The 20,699-nt window shown below is 49.2% G+C and overlaps 1 protein-coding gene across 1 annotated transcript; it reads left to right on the plus strand.

Annotated features, from left to right (window-relative positions):
• Nucleotides 1-751: 751 nt before the first annotated feature.
• LOC141276552 (somatomedin-B and thrombospondin type-1 domain-containing protein-like) lies at nt 752-20,357 on the plus strand. The gene is made up of 5 exons (XM_073793087.1): nt 752-1,039; nt 9,913-10,107; nt 12,408-12,486; nt 15,165-15,341; nt 18,929-20,357. Exons 1-5 carry the CDS (start codon nt 796-798, stop codon nt 19,044-19,046), a joined length of 813 nt encoding a protein of 270 aa, XP_073649188.1. The 5' UTR covers nt 752-795; the 3' UTR covers nt 19,047-20,357.
• Nucleotides 20,358-20,699: the final 342 nt, after the last annotated feature.

The raw sequence follows: 20,699 nt of genomic DNA on the forward strand, positions 1-20,699 counted from the left end.
GGCGTGTGGGCTCTGTAGTTTGCGGCACGCAGGCTGCCTCAGTGAGGCACCAGAGCTCAGTAGTTGTGGCACGTGGGCTTAGCTGCCCCAAGCATGTGGGATGTTAGTTCCCCCACCAGGGGTCGAACCCACGTCCCCTGCATTGGAAATCGGATTCTTAACCAGTGGACCACCAGGGAAGCCCCTCTTCTCATCCTCTTGAGTGATACAGGTTTGTAACAAATAAATCATTTAAAAATTTTAAAAATGGGTCAACTTAAGGATAAATATTCAGGAAATGATAGTTAAAGTGGTAGGAATATAGCAAAAAAGGAAGGTGTATCCAAGGGACTCGGGCAATACTGACGATACACAAAGGGCCTGGTACACAGCCTGGCTCTCAAGCTTACCAATTATTATGCCCGTTATTACTATTTAAATAATATTGGCAGCTATCGTTGCTCTTATAATTATGGCAGAGCGGCTGTTACTATTATTAGTGCTATAATAATACACTATTGTTATCTATTATAATGCATTGTTTTGATGAAGCTCTGTATCGCTTCTAACTCCCTGGAACCTGGGGGCAATGGGATACGCTGCAAAGTTGCTGCGGTTATTATTACTGTTATCTTGATATTTCACCGCCTCAAGCCGCGCAAAGTTTTTATAGGACGAATGGGGATGGATAACAGTTCCTTGACAGGTAGGAGGTGGGTCTGGGGAGGGGTCGGGCCAGGAGCCTCCGCCCCACAATGGGGCGGGCCGCTTAGGGTCGGTCCCGGTCGGCCTGCGGTCCCCAGCCTGAGCCCGGCTATGGCCCCGTGCGGCGCGGCGCCGATCCTGCCGCTGGCGCTCGCTCTGACCGCCGTGGCCGCGGTGTCGTGGGCACGGGGACCGTCGGGCACGCACTGGTCCCGGCAGGGCTGCGCCGCGCTGGGCCGCTGCTGCCCGGGCCGTGACCCGACCTGCGCGGCCCGCGGGCCCCCTCGCTGCTTCTGCGATCAGGCGTGCAGAGAGGTCCGGGACTGCTGCCCCGACTACGCGCGGGCCTGTCCAGGTGCGCCCCCGGGAGCACGTGGCATGGGCGGAGCTCCCAGCGCGGAGGGGAGCAGGGTACCGGGGTGCGACGGTACAAGGAAGAGAGGAAGCCGCCCTCGGAGGGGGTTCTGGACCTGGAGGGGCGCAGGAGCAAGGGGGACGGGGACGCTCAGGACACCAGGCGAAGAGTGGGGCTGGAAAGGTGCGCGCGGAGAAAGATGCTCGGGCGGGCATGGACGCCGCTGCGCGAGTCTGGGGGAGGGGGCGGAATGGAGACGGATGCGAGGAGAACAGAGGGGCGTTTGGGAGGAGAGGGTGCGAGAGGCCTCCCCTCGCGCGGGACTTGGGAGGACCGCGCGAATACGGAGGGCTCGTGGAAGAGGCGCGCGAGCCAGGCGCTCGGGTGAGGGACGCGGGGCCCCCAACAGAAATAGGCTCGTGCGGGCACTGAGGGGTGCAAGAGAGGAGGGGGCGAGAGAGAGCAGGGGGCGCACTCGCTAAGGAGGGCGCACGCGGCTGGAAGGGGTAAGAGGGAGGAGGGGGCGTATGCGATCATCAGGGCTCGTGAGGCGTGGAGGGGTTGCGAAGGCGCAGAGGGCGCTTGGGTGCCAGATTTAGCAAATAAAAATCCAAGATGCCCAGTTAAACTTAAATTTCAGTTAAATAACAAATACTTTTAAAGTATACATATGTCCTCAATATTGCACGGGCCATACTTATATTAAAACTTATTATTTTTCTGAAATTCAAATCTAACTGGCCGTCCTGTATTTTATCTGGCAACCTTAGCTGGCGGAAGGGCGTGGGGCATAGGGAGTGCGAGTGGGATCACGCACCACATCGCGGGCAAGGAGGTCACAAGGCAGATGGAGGGGGTGTTGAGAAGCCGAGAGAAAGGCTGAAGCCTGGAGAGGGTTTGGAGTGGAGGGACGCTCAGAGCCGAGAGAGGAAACGGGCTGGGTGGTCCGGGGAGGGGCAGAAGAACTGGGTGTGTGTGTGGAACAGGTTAAAACTTAGGTGAATGAGTTGGGGGAGGTGTGAGGGGGTTGGGATGGGATGTACTGATCCCTGGGCAAGTAAAGTCCGGGCACTGGTCCCAGTGCCGGCCATGGCCACCAGACCAGGGTCTAGGTCATTCCCTCTAGAGACCCCTGCCAGAGTGGTATCCACCAGGCTTTGAAATTAGGGTCCACTTTTGTTGAGCCCCCAGTGGGGAGGGCTCCATCCTTTTTAAATTCCAGGAATAACCTTTTCACACCCATTGGACACAAAATTCTGTCACCTTGTCAAGCGGATATGATCTAACTTTGTCAGGGAGAAGAGTGAGTGATTGGAGCCCTCTACCTGGAGATATCAGTGGAGCTTCCTTCGGGAACTTATATTTAAATGAAGGCAGCTTTAAAACAATTCAAAATTGAAGGGATCCAACATTTATTGATCACCAACCTACTCTGTGGGCTGGGTCTCTCATCCAACCCGATTACTGTCTCACAGCACTCTGGGGCTCTGGTCTATAATAATGTCCCTACTCAGCAGATGGGAAGAGCGTGGCTCAGAGAGGAGCGGGCTTTGGCCAGCCAAGGTGATCCAGTAGGATTTGGACCTGGCGATCCCCTTTCTTCTAGCCCCTTGCTGCTTCTCACAACTTTGAGTGGCAAATGGTGGAAATTCAGGTAGCAGAGACGAAAAAGTAATTTTGGATGTGCTGTCTTCCCAAATCATAGCAAATGAGACTCCCCCAGATTAAACTTGCAGAAGGACTATCTTGGGAATGCTTTTGTACTCATCTGCTTCTGTGCAGAGAGTGCATGCAGCCGTGTGGTCATTCAGAGTGTAGGGCTGAGGTTCTTAGTTCAGCTGCACCCACAGGGGCTTCCCTGTCACACGGCAGGAGTGGGGACCCAGGAAGGGAACCAGGTAGAGGGATCAGTGATACTTTCCCACGGTTTGATCCACGCTGACAGAATCACACGATGTTATCAGCTCCCCAGGGGTTCCCGTTACATAAAGAGCTTGGGCTGGTGGGCCCAGCAGTCTCAAAGCTTTGCCCACCTCTTTGTTTTGCTCCTTTGGGAAGGTGTCAAAAAGGCAGTAGGTCTAGGATCTGCCCCCTTGTCTAGGCTGGGCAGAGCTGAGGTCTTATGGATAGACCTGGGAAAAGTTCACTCTTCCACCTCCCAGGGGAGCAGAGCAGAAGGGGACATGGGGACCAGTTAGGAGGCAAGATATGTTTTTTCATGAGTGATTTAGGCGATAAAGTTGACTAACTTCAGGAATTGATTGTGGTAGAGGGAGGTGTTGAGGATGGCTTAAAAACAAACAAACAGGACTTCCCTGGTGGCGCAGCGATTGAGAGTCCGCCTGCCGATGCAGGGGACACGGGTTCGTGCCCCGGTCCGGGAGGATCCCACATGCCGTGGAGCGGCTGGGCCCGTGAGCCATGGCCGCTGAGCCTGCGCGTCTGGAGCCTGTGCTCCGCAGCGGGAGAGGCCACAGCAGTGAGAGGTCCGCGTACCACAAAAAACAAACAAACCACTAACATTTACTGAGTACTTATTACCTGCTGGGGAGGTACTGTTTTAGGTGCTTTAAATAAATTGTCTCCTTTAAGCCTCATAACAGCCCGATGGAATAGATAGTGTTATCACGCCCATTTTACAGATGAGGCACGGAGACATGGAGAGGTAGCGAGCTACTCTGACTTGCCCAACTATTAGGCAGTAGATCTAGGATTTGAACCCCAGCAGTCTGGCTCCAGATCACAATACCATATGGTTGCTTGAGGGTGGGAGGACTTAAGCCTGTCGCAGGAGGGAAGCTCGAGCCCTCAGGTGAAACAGGAGCCCTTGACCTTGCCCACCTTCAGTTCAATTACATTGCTGGCCACCTGCTATGTGCCCAGCTCAGCTGGGACCAGTGGGGGCCAGAAAGATGGGACTCTGGTCCCCCTCAAGCTTATATTCTATTTTTGGGCAACAGGGTGGCTTGCTCAGTTAGAGCAAGCGGAGGCTTGGAAATGATTGGTGAGGATGGGGTGGGGTCAGGAAGAGGGTGGGTCTGGAGAGGCTAGTAAAACCTTAAAGGATGGACACCATTACTTCATGTTTTTCAAGTTCCTTACTGAATGTTTTTAAGTGTTTTATGCTCCTTAATTCTTACTTCAACCCTGTAGGGATCAAAGTCCCTACTTATGCACTTATGTGTTCATTGTGCTAGTCAGTACTCTGAGGGTTGTGACACAACTCGTATTACTTAAGCTAATAAGGGGATGTATTAGGACAGGTAACTGAGAAACAATCCATGGATTCTGACTTCAGGCATGGCTGGATCCAGGGACTCCAAGGATGTCATCGGGACTCTTTCCACCTCTCAGCTCTGCTTGTGTTAGTTTCAATCTCAGGCATGCTGTCACCGAGTGTTGATAAAGACAGTACCTAGTAGCTCCAAACTGGTGTCCCTAGTGGAATGAGAGATCCTTTTCCTAGTTATTCCAGCCAAACTCCTAGGGATGGTTCTCATAGGCCCAGTTTGGGTTGCATGCTCATTCACGATCCAATAAATCACTGAGCCTAGGGAGAAGGAATGTGTCAACGGGTCATGTCTGGGTCACCTATGTACCCAATCCCAGGAGTGAGAAGGTGAGGTCAGTCCTACCCAAACTATGTGGACTGAGAGTGGGGAGGGTCGCTTCCTCAAAAGAAAACCGAGGCGGTGTTACCAGAAGATGGGGGTAAGAAGGCTGGGAGGGCAGAAATGACAGCTGCCCACTTCCAGCTGTAGCGGACCCTGCATTTCAGGGAACTCGAAGTAAAAGTGTGCTGAGACATCAAACAGGAGGAAGAGGAGGCAGGGGGTGACTGTGGATGCACTGGGGAAACACATTTTTAGCCGCTAGTGTTTACAAAAGACATTTTGTGAAAACACCTCAACAGGAGATGGAAACCAGTAAAGGATTTCAGGTGACAGGTCAGAACTGCATTCCAGAAAAATCCTTTTGCTAGACAGTGAGGAGGATGGACAGTCAGGGGGCTGGGCAGTGAGGTTCAGAGAAAAAGGTCGGGTTTGAATTGTCCAGAAAGGCATTTCCTGCTGAGCCTGGGCCTGTTGGCGGCAGGGCAGAGGGATCCAAGGGGACTGTGGGAAATTCAGCCTGGCTCCAGCAGGCTCTGCTGACATGATGTTATCTGGGTCTCCAGGGCTGGAAGAGCAACCTTAAAAGCTCCTCGCATCTCCCTCTTTTTCAGCTGCACTGATAAGCTAGAATTTCTCCTTTACTCAGAAAAAGGTGGGATGACCTTTGTTTTGCGAAACGCTGCCATCTGGTGGTACTTTTCTGGAATGCCAACTTGCGGTCACATTTCCTTTGTGGTCGCTAAGGCACAATTTGCTCATTCAGAATTCACTGACTCTTTATTTACTGGGTCCCTATGTGTCAGGCACTGTGTTTGGTCCTGGAATTCAGCAGGGAACAAGGCCCCCGCCTCCACAGAGCTGACATTCTAGTTGAGGAGGCTGACAATATATGAATAATCACATGAACCGAGGTTGTGACCCTAGGTCTAGGTGAGGTGTGATGACAGTTCCCTGGGGGTGTCAGCTGTGCATCCTGCTTGGTGACATCACAGATGCCAGCGACATGGAAAGAATATGCGTAGGGTGGCATCTGCCTAATTTTCTGCAAAATCTCTCACCTGCCTGGCAGGGGATCATGGTGGGACTTTGGAAATTCCCTTGGTCCGGCTGCCCAGCCAGTGCCTGAATCTGGGCTGCCATCTCCTTGTCAGTTGTCCAGCCACTCTGTGAACACTGACACTAAACTCACTTTTTCTAGTAGATTTTTTTCTTTTCTTTTTAAAAAATATTTATTTATTTATTAACTAAGAGCAGGTTGCACCAGGTCTTAGTTGTGGCTTGCTAGCTCCTTAGTTGCAGCAGGTGGGCTGCTTAGTTACAGCATGCATGTGGGATCTAGTTCCTTGACCACGGATCGAACCCAGGCCCCCTGCATTGGGAGCACGGAGTCTTAACCACTGCGCCACCAGAGATGTCCCCACTAGCAGATTTTTCTATTGTAGATTATACTCTCTCACCTGGACAACTGCAGTAGCTGTTTTATTGGTTTTCCTGATTCTGCCCTGACCCCCATCTGGCAGCTAGAGACATCCTATTAAAACCTTAATAGTGATAATGTCACTCCTCTGCTCAGAACTTGGCAGTGGCTTTTCTTCATGCTTTGAATAAAGTCCAAGTTCCTTACAATAGTCATCAAGGCCCTGTATGCTATCACTGCCTGCCTCTGTCTGACATCACTTCCTGCCACTTTCCTTCCTGCTTTTTATGCTCTAGCTACACTGGCCTCCTCACTGTCCCTCCAGCATCTAACCAGGACTCTGCCTCAGGCCCTTTGCACTGCCTGTTCCCTCTGCCTGGAACATTTCCCCTCAGATACCTACACAGCTCCCTCCCTTACCTCCTCAGATGACCTTTGTCATGTAGGCCCCCCTTGACCCCTCTATCTAAAACAGTTTCTTGTCGCCCTGCACCTGCCACTCTTATCCTTCTTTGGATTTTCTCAGAGCATGGATTGCTAGTTGAAATTACCTCATATATTGTATTGTTTCTTGTCTGTTTCCCCTACTGAATGTCAGCTCCTCCAGGGCAGGCGCTTTTTCTGCTTTGCTCCTCTGTGTTCCCAGCACCCGGGCCAGTGCTTGGCATATAGTAGGCCCCAAATAGTTGTTGAATAAATGCAGAGAGTCCCCTGTTGTATTGAGTGTTTACTATCTTCCTAGTGCTGCACATCTGTCATTGCACCAATTCTGTGAGACTATAGCTGGAATCCAAGCTTGTGTGACTCCAGCGTCTTGGCTTGACTCAGATATTCAGTCTCCTTAAGCTCCACTTGCCTCTTCTGTGAGATGGATTCGACAATAAAACAAATACATACATATATATATATATGTAGGAGTTGGGGTTCTGGCGAGTGACAGGTGGTACGCCCGGCAGAGTTGAATGGAATATAATTTGACAAGGGTTCCATTCGCTATGGTGCGGGCAGGGGGAAGTGGTGTTATAGGAGCCTAGTGAGGGCAGGATCCATGGCTGAGGGGCCCCTCCATGCAGGACTGAGGGTGAGGTGGGTGGAGGGGCAATAAACACCTGGGCTGCACTCTCCTCCCCATGGGTGCCTCACTGGCTAAACTCAATCAGCGGCCAGGGGGCCTCTCTGATGCACAGGCTTCCCTGGGGGGCAGAGGGCACAAAGAAGGACCCTAAAGTTGTTGTGAGGATTACATGAAGTCCGGGACTTGACCTGCCTGGTCCAGCAGCAGTGACATAATTGACATCGTTATTAGGTGGGTGTTGAAAGCAATAGATGATTGTTCTGCTGTCGTACTTTATTTCCTCCTTCCCTCCTTCCCCTGAGCATTTCAACTCTGCTCAGAGTTGAGAGCCATGCAAGGAGTATGTGACTTCCTGAGGTGCCAGAAGCAACACTGTCTGTGTTTACAACACAATCACCTCCTTCCCTCAGTTCAAGAATATACACTTTTTTTTTTCTTCGCATTTTCAAGTTGCTGAACTAGGATATGTCTCATAGCCGGTGAATGTTTGTCATGAGGACAGACCTGGTCTTTCTTGTTCCCCACGGTGTCTCCAGCACCTAGGACAGTGCCCAGCTCACAGGAGATGCTTGGTAAATGTTTGTGGAATGAGTGCACTAATTCTGACAGCAGTAGTGCCCTGTGTGTTCACAAGTGTCTCTGTGTGTGTGTGTGTGTGTGTGTGTGTGTGTGAGAGAGAGAGAGAGAGAGAGAGAGAGAGAGAGAGAGAGAGAGAGAGAGACTGTCAAGGCCTGTCAAGAAACGCTTGACAATTTCTTTTTTTTTTTAATATTTAGTTAGTTAGTTTGGCTGCACTGGGTCTTAGTTGTGGCACGCGGGATCTTCTAGTTGTAGCATGAGAGCTCTTAGTTGCAGCATGTGGACTTAGTTGCGGCATGCATGCAGGATCTAGTCCCCGACCAGGGATCAAACCCGGGCCGCCTGCATTTGGAGCATGCAGTCTTACCCACTGGACCACCAGGGAAGTCCATGGCTTGACAATTTCTTGTCAAGAAATTCTCTCCCTGGGGAAAGTCTGAAGATCCCACGTTTTGGCCAGATGGCCTTCCCTGTCTGGTTTGGCCCAGTCCTGGTCTGGGACTGTGGACTTGGGTGAAGAAGCTGAAGGTCTCAAAGGCCACATCATCAGAAAATACCTACTCACTGGGCCCCTGACTGTGGTAGCACAGGGAGCATCTCATGGACATGGACGCCCAGCAACGTCCTTCTTTTTTTATGGTGGAATATTTCAGACCTAGCCCAATGTGGAGAGAACAATATAATAAACCCTCATGAAAAGCTAAGAAATAAGCCTAGATGAATACCACTGGAGCTTCTGCATTCCTGCCCTTCCTCCTCAGAGGTAACTGCTATGCTGAATTTGGTATTTATAATTCCCGCGGAGGGGTGTGTGTGTGTGTGTGTGTATATATATACACACACATATATATATTCAATGTATATAAAATATATACAGTCAGTTCTCATGATGGATGGTAGTTACAGTCTATAAAATCCCCATGAACACTGAACTGACAAGTACTGAACCGTTGCTCCTAGGGGAAATACGTACACACCTATCTCACACAGATTATAATCTTAAATCCTAAAAACAACTCATTCTCGTAGATTCTCTTTTAAAAAAGGGAAGAACAAGATTCAGAGGTATTAAGTGACTGGCCCGAGAGTGCCCCACTAACAGGTGTCAGAGCTGGAATTCAAACCCCGTCCTCCTGGTCCCGGAGCTGGAGCTCCTTGAACTGCACCACACAGCCACTGGCTCCCTCCATCCAAGAAGGCAGATCGGGGCCTCGTTTGACCTCAGCTGCAAATGTGCATGTTGGGTGACTCCGAATTTTTGCTGTTCTGCGTATGTCTGTGCATGACTACAAAAGCACCTCAGATATTGGTTCGGGGGTTACAAATCAATTTTTAGCAAATAGGTAAATTCACAAATACCAAATCTGTGAATAGTGAAGATTGACATATATATACTTAGGTATATATATCAATACAATATCATATATATGTGATATATACATATCATATCATATGTAATATGATCATATATATGTAATCATATATATGTAATAGTATCATATATATGTATTATATGTAATATATGTATATATAATATACATATAATACATATGTATTATATGTATATATATGTAATATATATATTACCTATATGAGTTCTTAAACACTATATAGCACTCTTTTTCATTTTTTAAGACTGTATCTAAATAGTATCACACCAGAAATAGCTTCTGCAAGAGGCTTCTTTCCATCCACGTTGTTGCTAGTGTAGTCATGGTTCGCTTCACGGCGGCAGAGGAATAGCTAGTGTTTACTGAGCACTTGCTGTGTGCCAGGAGTGAACGCTTTATACGTCACATCTGGTTGAATCCTCAAGGCCACACTATCAGGTGAATACTATTCTTATACCCATTTGACAGGGGAAGAAACTGAGGCACAGGGAGGTGAAATCAGTTGTCATAAGTGCCTAGGAAATGTTAATTGGAGGAATGGGTGATGGTAACCACTGGAATGATGCCAACAGGATGATGGGTAAATAGAACGTGGAATTCTAAGTTTAGGTAGACGTATACGTCTACCAAATTTGTCATAGAGAAACTTTTAAGGCACACATGGATTCGGGCTTGCTGAAGTTCTGGTGCTCACTGTGGTGCTTTGGGGGGTTCGGCTTGTGGGGAAGGTGGACAAGACCTGGCCGCTGCCCAAATTCCATAGCAGTTGTCCTTGGAGACGCCACCTTCTCTTCCAGCGGTCTCCTGCGTCGTGGCAGAGTGGAGCAGCTGGAGTCGCTGTGTCAAGCCCTGCCAGGTCTCTTACCGTCTCCGCCAAAGGCATGTCCTGCAGGAGCCAAGAAACGGGGGTGCTCCCTGCCCCCCACTGGAAGAACGGGCTGGCTGCGTGGAGTACTGGAACCACCAGGGGGTGGAGTGCCAACAGTCCTTGCGTGAGTTGGGGTGGCCTTGGGGGTGGCTGTCAGAGGGAAGAGCCTGCCCGCACCGCAGGGCCCTCCATAAGTTTCCGTGTGGGGTCTGAGAAGGTGAGGTGAGAAGCTCTGACTTCCTCTGGGCATCTCGATGTCTTCTTTCTGCTCATCTCCCATTGTGAATCAGTCAGGGCTTTGTTTAAATGAAGATGACAGGAAACCCATTTTAAACTGACCGGAGCAAAAATGTGTGGCTCATGTAACTAAGATCTCAGGGTCTGCATTCAGGCATGGCTGGATCTAGGAGCTCAAGCAATGTTGCCAGGAACCTATCTCCATCTCTCAGCTCTGTTTTCTAATGAGTTGGCCTCATTCTCAGGTAGGCATTCCCCCTGTAATGGTCTTTGATAGCTCCAGGCTTCCCTGCAACCAGCCTAGCGGCTGGAAGAAAAGGCCTCTTTCCCCTTAGTTTCAGCACAGGTCCTTCGTTTCACCAAACCTTACCGCGGTGTCACCCTCCTGTTTTAAATTCTCCAATAGGTATCCCGCACCCTCGTGAAGCCCAAACTCATCTTCATGGTCTACAAGCTCAAGTGCTCTGGCTCTTACCTCCTGTGACCTCACCTTCCTTCTTCCATCTACATTTTAAAGGATCATTCTGTTCACTGTGGGGACAGGAGACTAAAAGGGGTCAGAGGGCAGTGGGGAGGCCAGGGAAGAGGTGACTGCAGTGGTGCAGGCAAGAGAGGAAGGTGTCTGGACCAGGATGGTGGCAGTGGGGTGATGAAAGAGGGAATGTCATTTCCTCTGCCTGAAATCCTCCTCCCTCTCCTTTGCCACCCACATCTAACTTGCCTGGTTCATCGCTTCCTGTGTAGATGTCAGTTTTCTCCAGGAAGATTTTCCTGACTGCCCCTACTACTGCCCCTACATGCCATCTGCCATGCACTTGGCCACATTACTTGACTCTGTGAGGCCAGTGTTACTATGCATTTTACAGAAGGGGAAACCAAGGCTCAGGGAGGCACAACACCTGCCCAAGATACATGGCTCATCCTGCATCATTTTATTCAACGCTGACAATAACCGTATGATATAGATTCTAGTATTATACTCATTTTTTTTTTTTTTTTTTTTTTTTTTTTTTTGCGGTATGTGGGCCTCTCACTGCTGTGGCCTCTCCCGTTGAGGAGCACAGGCTCCGGACGCGCAGGCTCAGCGGCCATGGCTCACGGGCCCAGCCGCTCCGCGGTATGTGGGATCTTCCCGGGCCGGGGCACGAACCCGCGTCCCCTGCATCGGCAGGTGGACTCTCAACCACTGCGCCACCAGGGAAGCCCTAGTATTATACTCATTTTGCTGATGAGGAGACTGAGGCTCTGAAAGGACCAAGATCACTGAGATGTAAGAGGGGGAGCTGGAACCAGAATCTGGGCTTCTCTGGGGCTCTCCTCGCTGCTCTAGGCTACGCCAAAAGCAGCACTGGATGTTGGAAGAGAAGAGAAAAGGGAAGTTGTGTATTAAGTGTGTTACCTTCTCTCGATCACAAGCATTAATTAGTTCAACACCATATCTTTGATTCAGCCCCATCACTCAGAATGGGCAGGGGTAGGGACATCTTTGGGCTCTTTTTCCCCCTAAGGAATCACCAACCTCTCATGGACTGACCCTCAGTTCTCCTGTGTTCTCCTCTGTCTGCTCCAGGAAGGAAGAGGCTTGGAAGTTGGCCCAACAAGATAATTTTATTAATTCATTTATCTGTCCATACCTCTGTCCCCCTTTTCTTCCATCCTTACATTTTCCCACCTATTCATTCATCTATGCATCTGGTTCTTTTATCCCTTCATCTGTCCATCGACCTATCATGTCTTCATCCATCCTTCTTTCCATTCATCATCTCTGTCTCTCCTTTTTTCCATCCTCCCATCTTCCCATTTACTCATCACCCATCCATTCTTCCTTTCTTATATCATTTCAGCCACCCAACCATCCATTCAGTTATTAACTCATCTCTTTTTTTCTCACTCACTCACTTATTCATTCATCAAAATCATTCATTTGAAGAACTTTTTATTGAGACTCACTATACAACCCACTGTACTAGGCCCTGAATCTAAGAGATAAATATGATCCTGCCTCCATCATTGCATAAGGGGTACTTGTGGGGACTATCTACCCAGTCACAAGACCCCACAGTCTCCTTAGGGCTACCATAGACATGCCTCTGACACCAGGAGTACCTAATCGTGCTTCCTGTGGTGTCATAGCCTTGGGGGCGGTGGTGCTGGGCTACCTGACTCTGTTTTCTCCTTGGCCCACAGTCCCTGCTCTGATAACCACAGGCAGCTACGGGAAAGAACGAGAAAAGCGAGGTGTCCCCAAGAAGCAGGAGACAATAGGGTAAGTGGAAGCAAATGAACCCAAAGTCAAACTCAGATTTGTGAACATTTTTCCTTGGATTAGACTTTCATCATGTTTCTCTCTTCCTTTTTTTTTTTTTTTTTTTGCGGTACGCGGGCCTCTCACTGTTGTGGCCTCTCCCGTTGCGGAGCACAGCCTCTGGACGCACAGGCCCAGCGGCCATGGCTCACGGGCCCAGCCGCTCCGCGGCACATGGGATCTTCCCAGACCGGGGCACGAACCCGTGTCCCCTGCACTGGCAGGCAGACTCTCAGCCACTGCGCCACCAGGGAAGCCCTCTCTCTTCCTTTAACTTCTCCCCATTTCTTGTTCTGTTACATTTGTAAACCCATGAACATGAACTTTGAGTCCTTAATGCCTGGTCTCTATTCAGCTTCATTCACTTACTCATTCACTCAGTGTTTATTGTTTACACGACAGGTATGTTTATGTTGTTTATATGCGTTAGGCCTTGGGTCTACAGCAAGGAAGAGAAAAGGACAGAAATACTTGTCCTCATGGAGTCAGACAATAAACAAACACATAGCCTGTCAAATGGTGCTAAGTGCTATGGAGAAAAATGAAGCAGGGAAGAGGGTGGGTGTGCCAGGGACATCCTTGTTTAGAGGAACTAAGATATTGAAGAGGTTATCTGGGGGAAGAGCATGACTGGCAGAGGGACTAGCAAGTGCAAAAGTCCTGAGGCAGGACATGCCCGGTGTTCAGGGATCAGCAAGTAGTTCAGGCTGGAATTCAGGGAGAGTGAGAGAGAGTAGGAAATATGATATATTGGGGGGAGGGGGGTGGTCAGATCACACAGGGTCTACAGGCTGTGGTGGGAAGTTGGGTACTTTCTCTGCATGAGTTGGAGTCATGGGAGGGTTTTGGGCAGAGGAATGACAGGATCTGACTTAGGTTTTCACAGGGTCCCTTTGGATACTATTTGGAGAATGGATCGTAGAGAGGCAAGGAGGGAACCAGGGAGACCAATGCGGGGCCTACAGCAATGGTCCACATGAGAAATGAAGGTGGTTTGGACCAGGGTGGTAGCCCTGTGCCTTTGAAGGGTGGATTTCAGGGACTGGAGTCAGACAGTGTGTTGCCGATGGTGGTGATGAGGTCAAGCATCTAGGACAGTGCCTGGCACATGACAGATACTCAACAAATATTAATTGAAAGAATAAGGTCTGAACTAAGGCAGTGCTAAGGGAGATGGAGAGGAGAGCTCTATTTGCTAGGATTCCTTTCACTGCAAGGCACAGAAACTCAGCTCAAACTGGCTCAGGTGAAAAGGAGAATTATTGGTTCCTGTAACTGAGAGGGAAGTTTTGAAATAATATTACTTCAAGCATGAACTGGAGCCAAGAGGTCAAATATTATCAGGACACCTTCTCCCCTTTCTGCCTTCATATACTGGCTTCATTCTCAAGCAGGCTCTCTCCCTGTAGTAGCCAAGATGCCCACGAGCAGCCCCACATCCTCCCAGCTTAGCAGCCCCAGCTGACGGGGTCCTTCCTCCCAGTCTCATTGTGTAATTTCTGGAGGAGGTTGATTGGTCCTGCTTGGATCCTAGGCCCATCCCTGAACCAATCACTGTGACCCAGATGATGGGACCTCTGATTGGTCAGCTTGAATCATCTGTCCACTCTAGGGGCAGGTATGGGGAGCCAGGACCAGGCATCCTGATTGATTGCCCCTCCAAGACCACGTAGGGTGAGGACAAGAGTTCCCCAAATAAACCACCAAAAGAGCAAAGAGAAAGAACGTTGGGAAGGCGAAAATTCCAATTATCACAGGCTTCTGGCAAGGACAGGTTCCTGAGGCGTTCTGGGGCAGCTGAGAGGAAAGGGCTCTGGGCCGGCTTTGGGCTGGCTTTGGGCTGTTCCTGGAAGAAAACTGTCCAGTCCTTGGGCTTCCCAGAGGCTGCAGCCACCAGGGGGCAGCAGCCCCACACAATAACCTCCCGGGGTCCTTGACAAGCTGCATCTCTTGCAGCAGGGAGTGCCATTTACCACTACTTGTAGAAAAAGTTGGGTCGAAGTAAAATTTTAGCAAATTGGGTCTTAATTCAGATACTCCAGAATGGGACAGTTATTTAAATAATTCTTGCAGTGACTCTTTTCTGTAAAATAGGATCTTTTGCGAAATGTGGTGGAGTGCTTATTGAGGCTTTTGGGGTTAGGCGGTTCCATTTTAGGCACTACCACTTATTAGCTGTGTGACTCTGGACAAGTTACCTTTCTGCTCCTCGGTTTCCTAATCTGTAAGCTGGGGCCAAGATCCACCTTGCAGGGTTTCCCTATTCCATTGGACCAAATGATTCGGCAAATTTTTGTCGAGCCAGGTCCTAGTCTAGGACTTGGACACAACAGTGAACAAAACAGATACAAATTCCTGCCTTTGTGGAGCTGACATTACTGCGGGGGAGAGAGATGAGAAGTAAACAATATAATCTTTTGGATAAGGTGTTTGAAGAACTGACCCATGGAAGCCCTCAATGATGTTAACTTGAAAAAGCAGGAGCCAAGTCTCATGGATGCAGATTGAGTTGCCCAAAAGGTTTCTTCTGTAGCAGGGAGAAATTGTATCAACCTGAGCCTGCATAGGGCTAGGTACACAGTAGGTGTTGCATAAATGCTCACAGGTGTTTGGGGTGGTGTCTTCCTGTGTGGCTGCAGGTACTGTGTCCAGTTCCGGCTGGGGCCCGTTCCAGGGAGCTGCCAGCAGGTGAGGGCGCCCCATGCCCAGTGGACAAGGTATCTGACCCAGGGCCACACAGTTTGTGTGAGGTGTGAGTGGCCTGCCCAGGATGCCAGGAGCCAGCGCTGCTACGGGGATGGTGGAGGGGCCGGAGGGTAAGCCATGGGACTCGGGCATGGGGAAGTACGACTGTAGAGCCTGGGGCCTCTCTGCAGCCTGAGAGATGAAGGTGCCCAGGGAGTGGGAGCCTGTTTCCTGGCCAGGGCAGGGCGCAGGAGGGTTCTGATCCCAGTGTCTGAGGAGGAGCAGCTCCTGCCATTTCCAGCTGTGTGACCTTGGGCGATCCCATAACCTCTCTGAACCTCAATTTCCTTATCTGAAAATGCAGATAATAAGAGGACCTCCTCATGGGGCAATGATGAAAGTGAAGTGAGATTGTGCAAGTTGAAGACTTAGCATAGCTCCTGACATCCAGAAAGTACTCAAGAAAAGGGAGCTGGTTTCATTGTTGAATCCTTACAATTCCCTTAAAAGCCAAGTTTGGTTACCCTCATTTTATAGATGGGGCAACAGAGGCTCAGAGAGGCATTGTGACTTAGTCAAGGTCACACAGGATTTGACCCAGATTTGGCTATTATCATCCCCCTAGACTCCTCTCACAAGGGCAAATGTCTTGGAAAGCACTTAGCATTACAATAGTAGCTAAAGTTTATTGAGTGCCTACTATGTGCCAAGCATTATTCTAAACTCTATATTCATTCATTCATTCAATACATATTTGTTGAGCACTTACCATTGAGCATGTGCCAGACAATGTTTTGGGTACTGGGGAGATGCAGTGAACAAAGGAGCTGTGGTCCTTCTCTTATGGAGACACATTCTGCTCTGAGGAGGCAGACATTAGGCAAGTAAACCTGTAATTTGTCAGATGGGAGATAAGTGTTAGGGAAAGAAAGCAGAATCGGGGAAGTTCTGGGCATTTTTTTTTTTTTTAAGGAAGGTGACACTAAGGAGGTGACACTTGGACAGAGTTCAGAAGGAAATGAGGGAGGTAGACATATGGAGGTTTGGGGGAAGGGTATTCCAGGCAGCGGGAACAGCAAGTGCAAAAGCCCTGAGGCGGGAGCGTGCCACCATTGAGGCTGGCGTGGAATGAGCAAGGGGGAGCGTGGAAGGAGGTGAGGACACATTGACACACAGGATGCCCTTGAAACATTCCAAGAGCCCAAAGTGGATACTTTCGGGATCCTCTCCTTCTAGATGAGGAGACTGATTCACAAAGAGGTGCCCGAGGTCACACACCTAGCAAGTGGCAGAAACAGGCTTTGAACCTAAATTTCTCAGACTCCTTGGCCAAGCTCTAAAGACAAGTCTAGACTGTTTTCCACTGACTGTACTTTTCCATGCAGGGATTATTAGACTGTAGGAACAAGAGCTCTCTCTGGGGTCTCTCCAGGGAGTTCTCCCATTTCTAAGGATGTTAGTTTCCTGACTTTTAAAATTGAGCAGCCCTGCTCACTGTAAACCTAGAGCAGGGAATGCCAGTGCCTGTTGGGGTGTTAGGGACAGATGTATCTGAATGAGAGGCATTGGGACTGCACAGATCTTGGTTCAAACCCCACTTCTGGCCCTTACTAGGTATGTGACTCTGGGCAAACCCTTCTTACCCTGACAGTCCCCACCACTCAGATGGTGGGAAGGATCCTGAGCCCTTTGCACAGCACCTGGCTCCTCATAGATGCTTAGTAGTGGAAGCTGCTCTTGTCATGTTTAACCTATAAAATGGGTATAATAATATATGTACTTTGTGAAAATGACACATGATAAATGTGATGAACCTGGCACATAGTAGGTGCCCAATAAATAAATGGCAGACAATAGGGAGGCCCTCTCAACCAACCTTCCTCCAACCTCTCCCCTCCACCACTTACTCGTCCTAGACCTGAGATTCTACCATTAGAGATTCATTCTTTGGACTAGATGCTCACTTATTAGACCCTCAGTTTACTTATCCATCTTTGAATAAGCCTTTCTAGCCCTAAAACTCTGATTAATCCCAAACTTCTCTTTTTGGATGCAAATACTCCAGGAACATGGCACTTTGGTGAGGCTGAGATGAGGGTCGCAGGGACTGCCGCCTCTACCAGGCATGGGTAGAGATGGAAAGCAGAGTCAGGTCTGTGCCAGGCAGGGGCATCTTTCTCTGCTCCCACCCCAGCCAGGCCAGGCTCACAGAACAGGTGACGGAAGGTCTGATTGGGGGCATGAGCTCACCAGGCAGGACTGGGCAGAGGAGGAGGATCAAAGTGAGGATGGAGAATCGAGCTGCCAGCCAGATTCTTTCCGTGGGCAGCTGGTGAGGGCGGGCATGCGAAGGGCCCAGCCCCGGGGAGGGTGAGCCTGCCATTTGAGGATTTTAGGACGGTTTATTTAGCATGAGAAGTGTCTCTGAGTTTGGGACAAGCAGAAGGAACACCTGCTATAGTCATGCACCTACTGTGTGCTGGGCACCAAGTGGGTGCTTTAGATGTGAGCTCCCACTCAAGCCTCACAAGCCCTGTTGAGACAAGGGACATTCATTCCATTTCATACACTGAGGATGGCAATAACAATGGTAACTTTAAATGCTATCGTTTGTGAAGTGCCTATTAGGTGCGAGGCACTGTGCTTAGAAGCTTAGAACAGTGCCTGGCACATAAGACAATCTGTGTGTGTTATTATTGCCATTATTTGCATTTTTAAAAGATGTGAATTATACCTACAGAGATTGGCTCAAACACATATGAACAGGTTAATAAATGTTTGCAAAGAGGACACATCTGGGTAGTCACCACCCAGGCAAGGAACAGAACCTGGCTAGCCCCGCAGTCCCACCCCCAACCACAGCCCCTCCCCTCCCCATAGAGGAGACCACCATCCCGACTTTTATGGTAATCCACTGTACAGTTTTCTTTATAGCTTTACTCAACTCGGTGCAGATCCCTAAACACTACAGTTTAAATTCCCCCCCCCCAAACTTCACATATATAAAGTGGTACAGGATGTACCTTTTAGAATTCGACTTCCTTTGCTCGACATGCGGTTTGCAAGGTCCGTGCACGTGGCTGCCTTGTAGCACTGGATGGTTCATTCTTGTTGCTGAAATGGTTAGCTATTATTGTCATGATCATTTTTACTTTCTCTGCACACAGCATCTCATCAAACCCTCCCAACACTTCAGAGGGGTGGAGATTATAGTTATCTGTTATTCATTGAAGAGTCAGAGGCTCCTAGCAGCTGGGTCATGAACCTCCCCACCCCACCATTCCAAAACCTTTCTTAATCACTCCACTCTGTTGCCTCCCAACAGGAGGGAAAGGGGGGTGCAGGGAGGTTAAGGATGTCTTAGTGTCACCAGACCCTAAGAGCCAAGTCTGGATTGCCCCGGGTGGCCTCTAGGGTCAGCAGTTCTGCGGCCAGCCCAACTTCTTCATCAGACACAGTAGACACAGGGCCCAGTGCCCACACATGTTCAGGCTCCACAAAAATGCTTTAATTTTATCCTCTTAAAATCAGAAGAAATAAGATGTAATAGTAGTGAAGATCTGATACTGACTCCAGCCCGGATTATATTTATCTTTTTATAATGCAGTTGTAAACTTTGATTTAAAACATTTTTGCATGGAGAAGGGGCCCCCGAAAGCAAATAGCCCTGGCGCCCAGGGGAGTCATGACGCCGCTGAAGCAGCCCCATGTCTTGCAGGCACCAGCTGTCGCTGTGGCAAGCAGCCGGCCACCCCCGGTGCCGAGGGACCTGGGAGAGGCTTGGGCAGCTCCGTGACTGTTCCTGCCCCGAGGTCCACAGCCTCGTCTTCCTCTAGCAGCGATGACCCCCGTCTGTCCAGAGCCCTTCTTTCCAAAGCCTCCCTGGGTGGCAGGGAAACCCCCAGGGCTTGGGATCCTCCAGGACGAGGGAGTGGGGAGAAACCTGCACATTTGAGACTGAAGGAACAAGCCTTGTCCTTATGCTGACACTGAAAATAGCTTTATGTTTCCACTGGGTGCCAGCTGAGTCACAGCCTTACTGCCATCTCCCTCTAGTTCAGGGCTTCCCAAATTTCATCTCCTAAATACACCCTTCTCCATTTTGCCCTATTTTCCTTACCTGTACCTTTTTCTTTTTGACACCCCACCTCACTCATCCTTTTTTTTTTTTTACTTAAATAGTTTTTTTAAAAGGAAGCTTATACTTACTTATATGTGTATAAATAGGAAATGTTTTTTTAAAAAAATCACAACTAGAAATGAAAATAAATAACAGTAGCAAACATTTATTAAGGTACAAGTACTGTAGGTACAGTGTGCCAAGCCCTGTCCTGGCCCTTTACACGTACCGACTCACTGGATCCTGAGTTAGGTGCAGTTATTATCCCCATTTCACATGGGCCGAAACTGAGGCACAGAGAGGTTAAGTTACTTGCCCCAGGACACAAAGCTAGTGAGTGGCAGAGTGGGGATTTGAAACCCATGAGCTATACCTACTGCTAAGATTTTCTGCACTAGCAGTACATCAGCTCCAGGAGGGCAAGGTTTTTGGTCTGTCTTGTTCCCTGCTGTGTCCCCTGTGCCTAGAATAGTGTCTGGTACGCCATAATGCCCAATAAATATTTGCTGAATAAATGAAATGAATAGCTGAATGATCAGCTGCCATAATTAGAAGGCAATCAGAAAAACAAACACGATGGAAACCAGACAAGTCTGGTGAGGTATTGTTGCCCAAGGAGCCGAGCATGAAGCCTGCTCTCTCGTTATTCAAACAAGACATTAGCACGTGTGTGAGAGGGAGTGAGGGGACACTAGCATCTAATGGAGACTAGGTCCTTGACAACCTAGAGGAATTACAAGGGACTTGAAAGGGAGCAGATTTTCTCCCCTTGGGAGTCAACTGTAATTACTAAGCATTTTAACAGCTTTATTGAGATAGAATTCACAATACTTTACCATTCCCTCAAAGTGTACAATTCAGTCTTTTTTAGCATATTCGTAAGATCGTGTAACTTGGTGTCATTTTAGAACTCTCTGTGCCCCCCTAGAAGAAGCCCTTGTACCCATTAGCCGTTCCTGCTCATTCATCAGACCCCTCCAGCCCTAAGCAACCACTAGTCTACTTTCCGTTTCTAGGGATTTGCCTGTTCCGGACATTTCATATAAATGGAATCATACAAATGGTCTTTTGTGTCTGGCTTCTTTCATGTAGCATAACGTTTTCAAGGTTCATTCATCCTGTAGTCAATTATTTAATGCCCTGTCCTGAATTCGTGTAAAACGATCTCATTTATTAGTCCCTCACTTTGGGAAGCACGGTGATAGTGAATAAAGAACTGTGGGGGAGTCCTGGCTCACTTCCTGTCCTCATGCGAGTGTGCTGGCCCAGCCTTCCCAGCCTTTGGACCCAGGAGCTCCGAGGATGGAGTTGGGGGAGGGGTGTATCTTTCCGCAGTCCTCGGGGCTGGGCAGGGACTGGCCCACATGTT

This window comes from Tursiops truncatus, chromosome 15 (assembly GCF_011762595.2).
Source record: "Tursiops truncatus isolate mTurTru1 chromosome 15, mTurTru1.mat.Y, whole genome shotgun sequence".
Lineage (NCBI taxonomy): Eukaryota > Metazoa > Chordata > Mammalia > Artiodactyla > Delphinidae > Tursiops > Tursiops truncatus.

What these genes read in the sequence shown, in the direction of transcription:
- LOC141276552 (XM_073793087.1), top strand. Translation starts at nt 796, where the DNA reads ATGGCCCCGTGCGGCGCGGCGCCGATCCTGCCGCTGGCGCTCGCTCTG. An exon ending in CTACGCGCGGGCCTGTCCAG is followed by an intron (nt 1,040 to 9,912) that starts GTGCGCCCCCGG and finishes CTTCTCTTCCAG; the next exon opens with CGGTCTCCTGCGTCGTGGCA. An exon ending in GGAGTGCCAACAGTCCTTGC is followed by an intron (nt 10,108 to 12,407) that starts GTGAGTTGGGGT and finishes CTTGGCCCACAG; the next exon opens with TCCCTGCTCTGATAACCACA.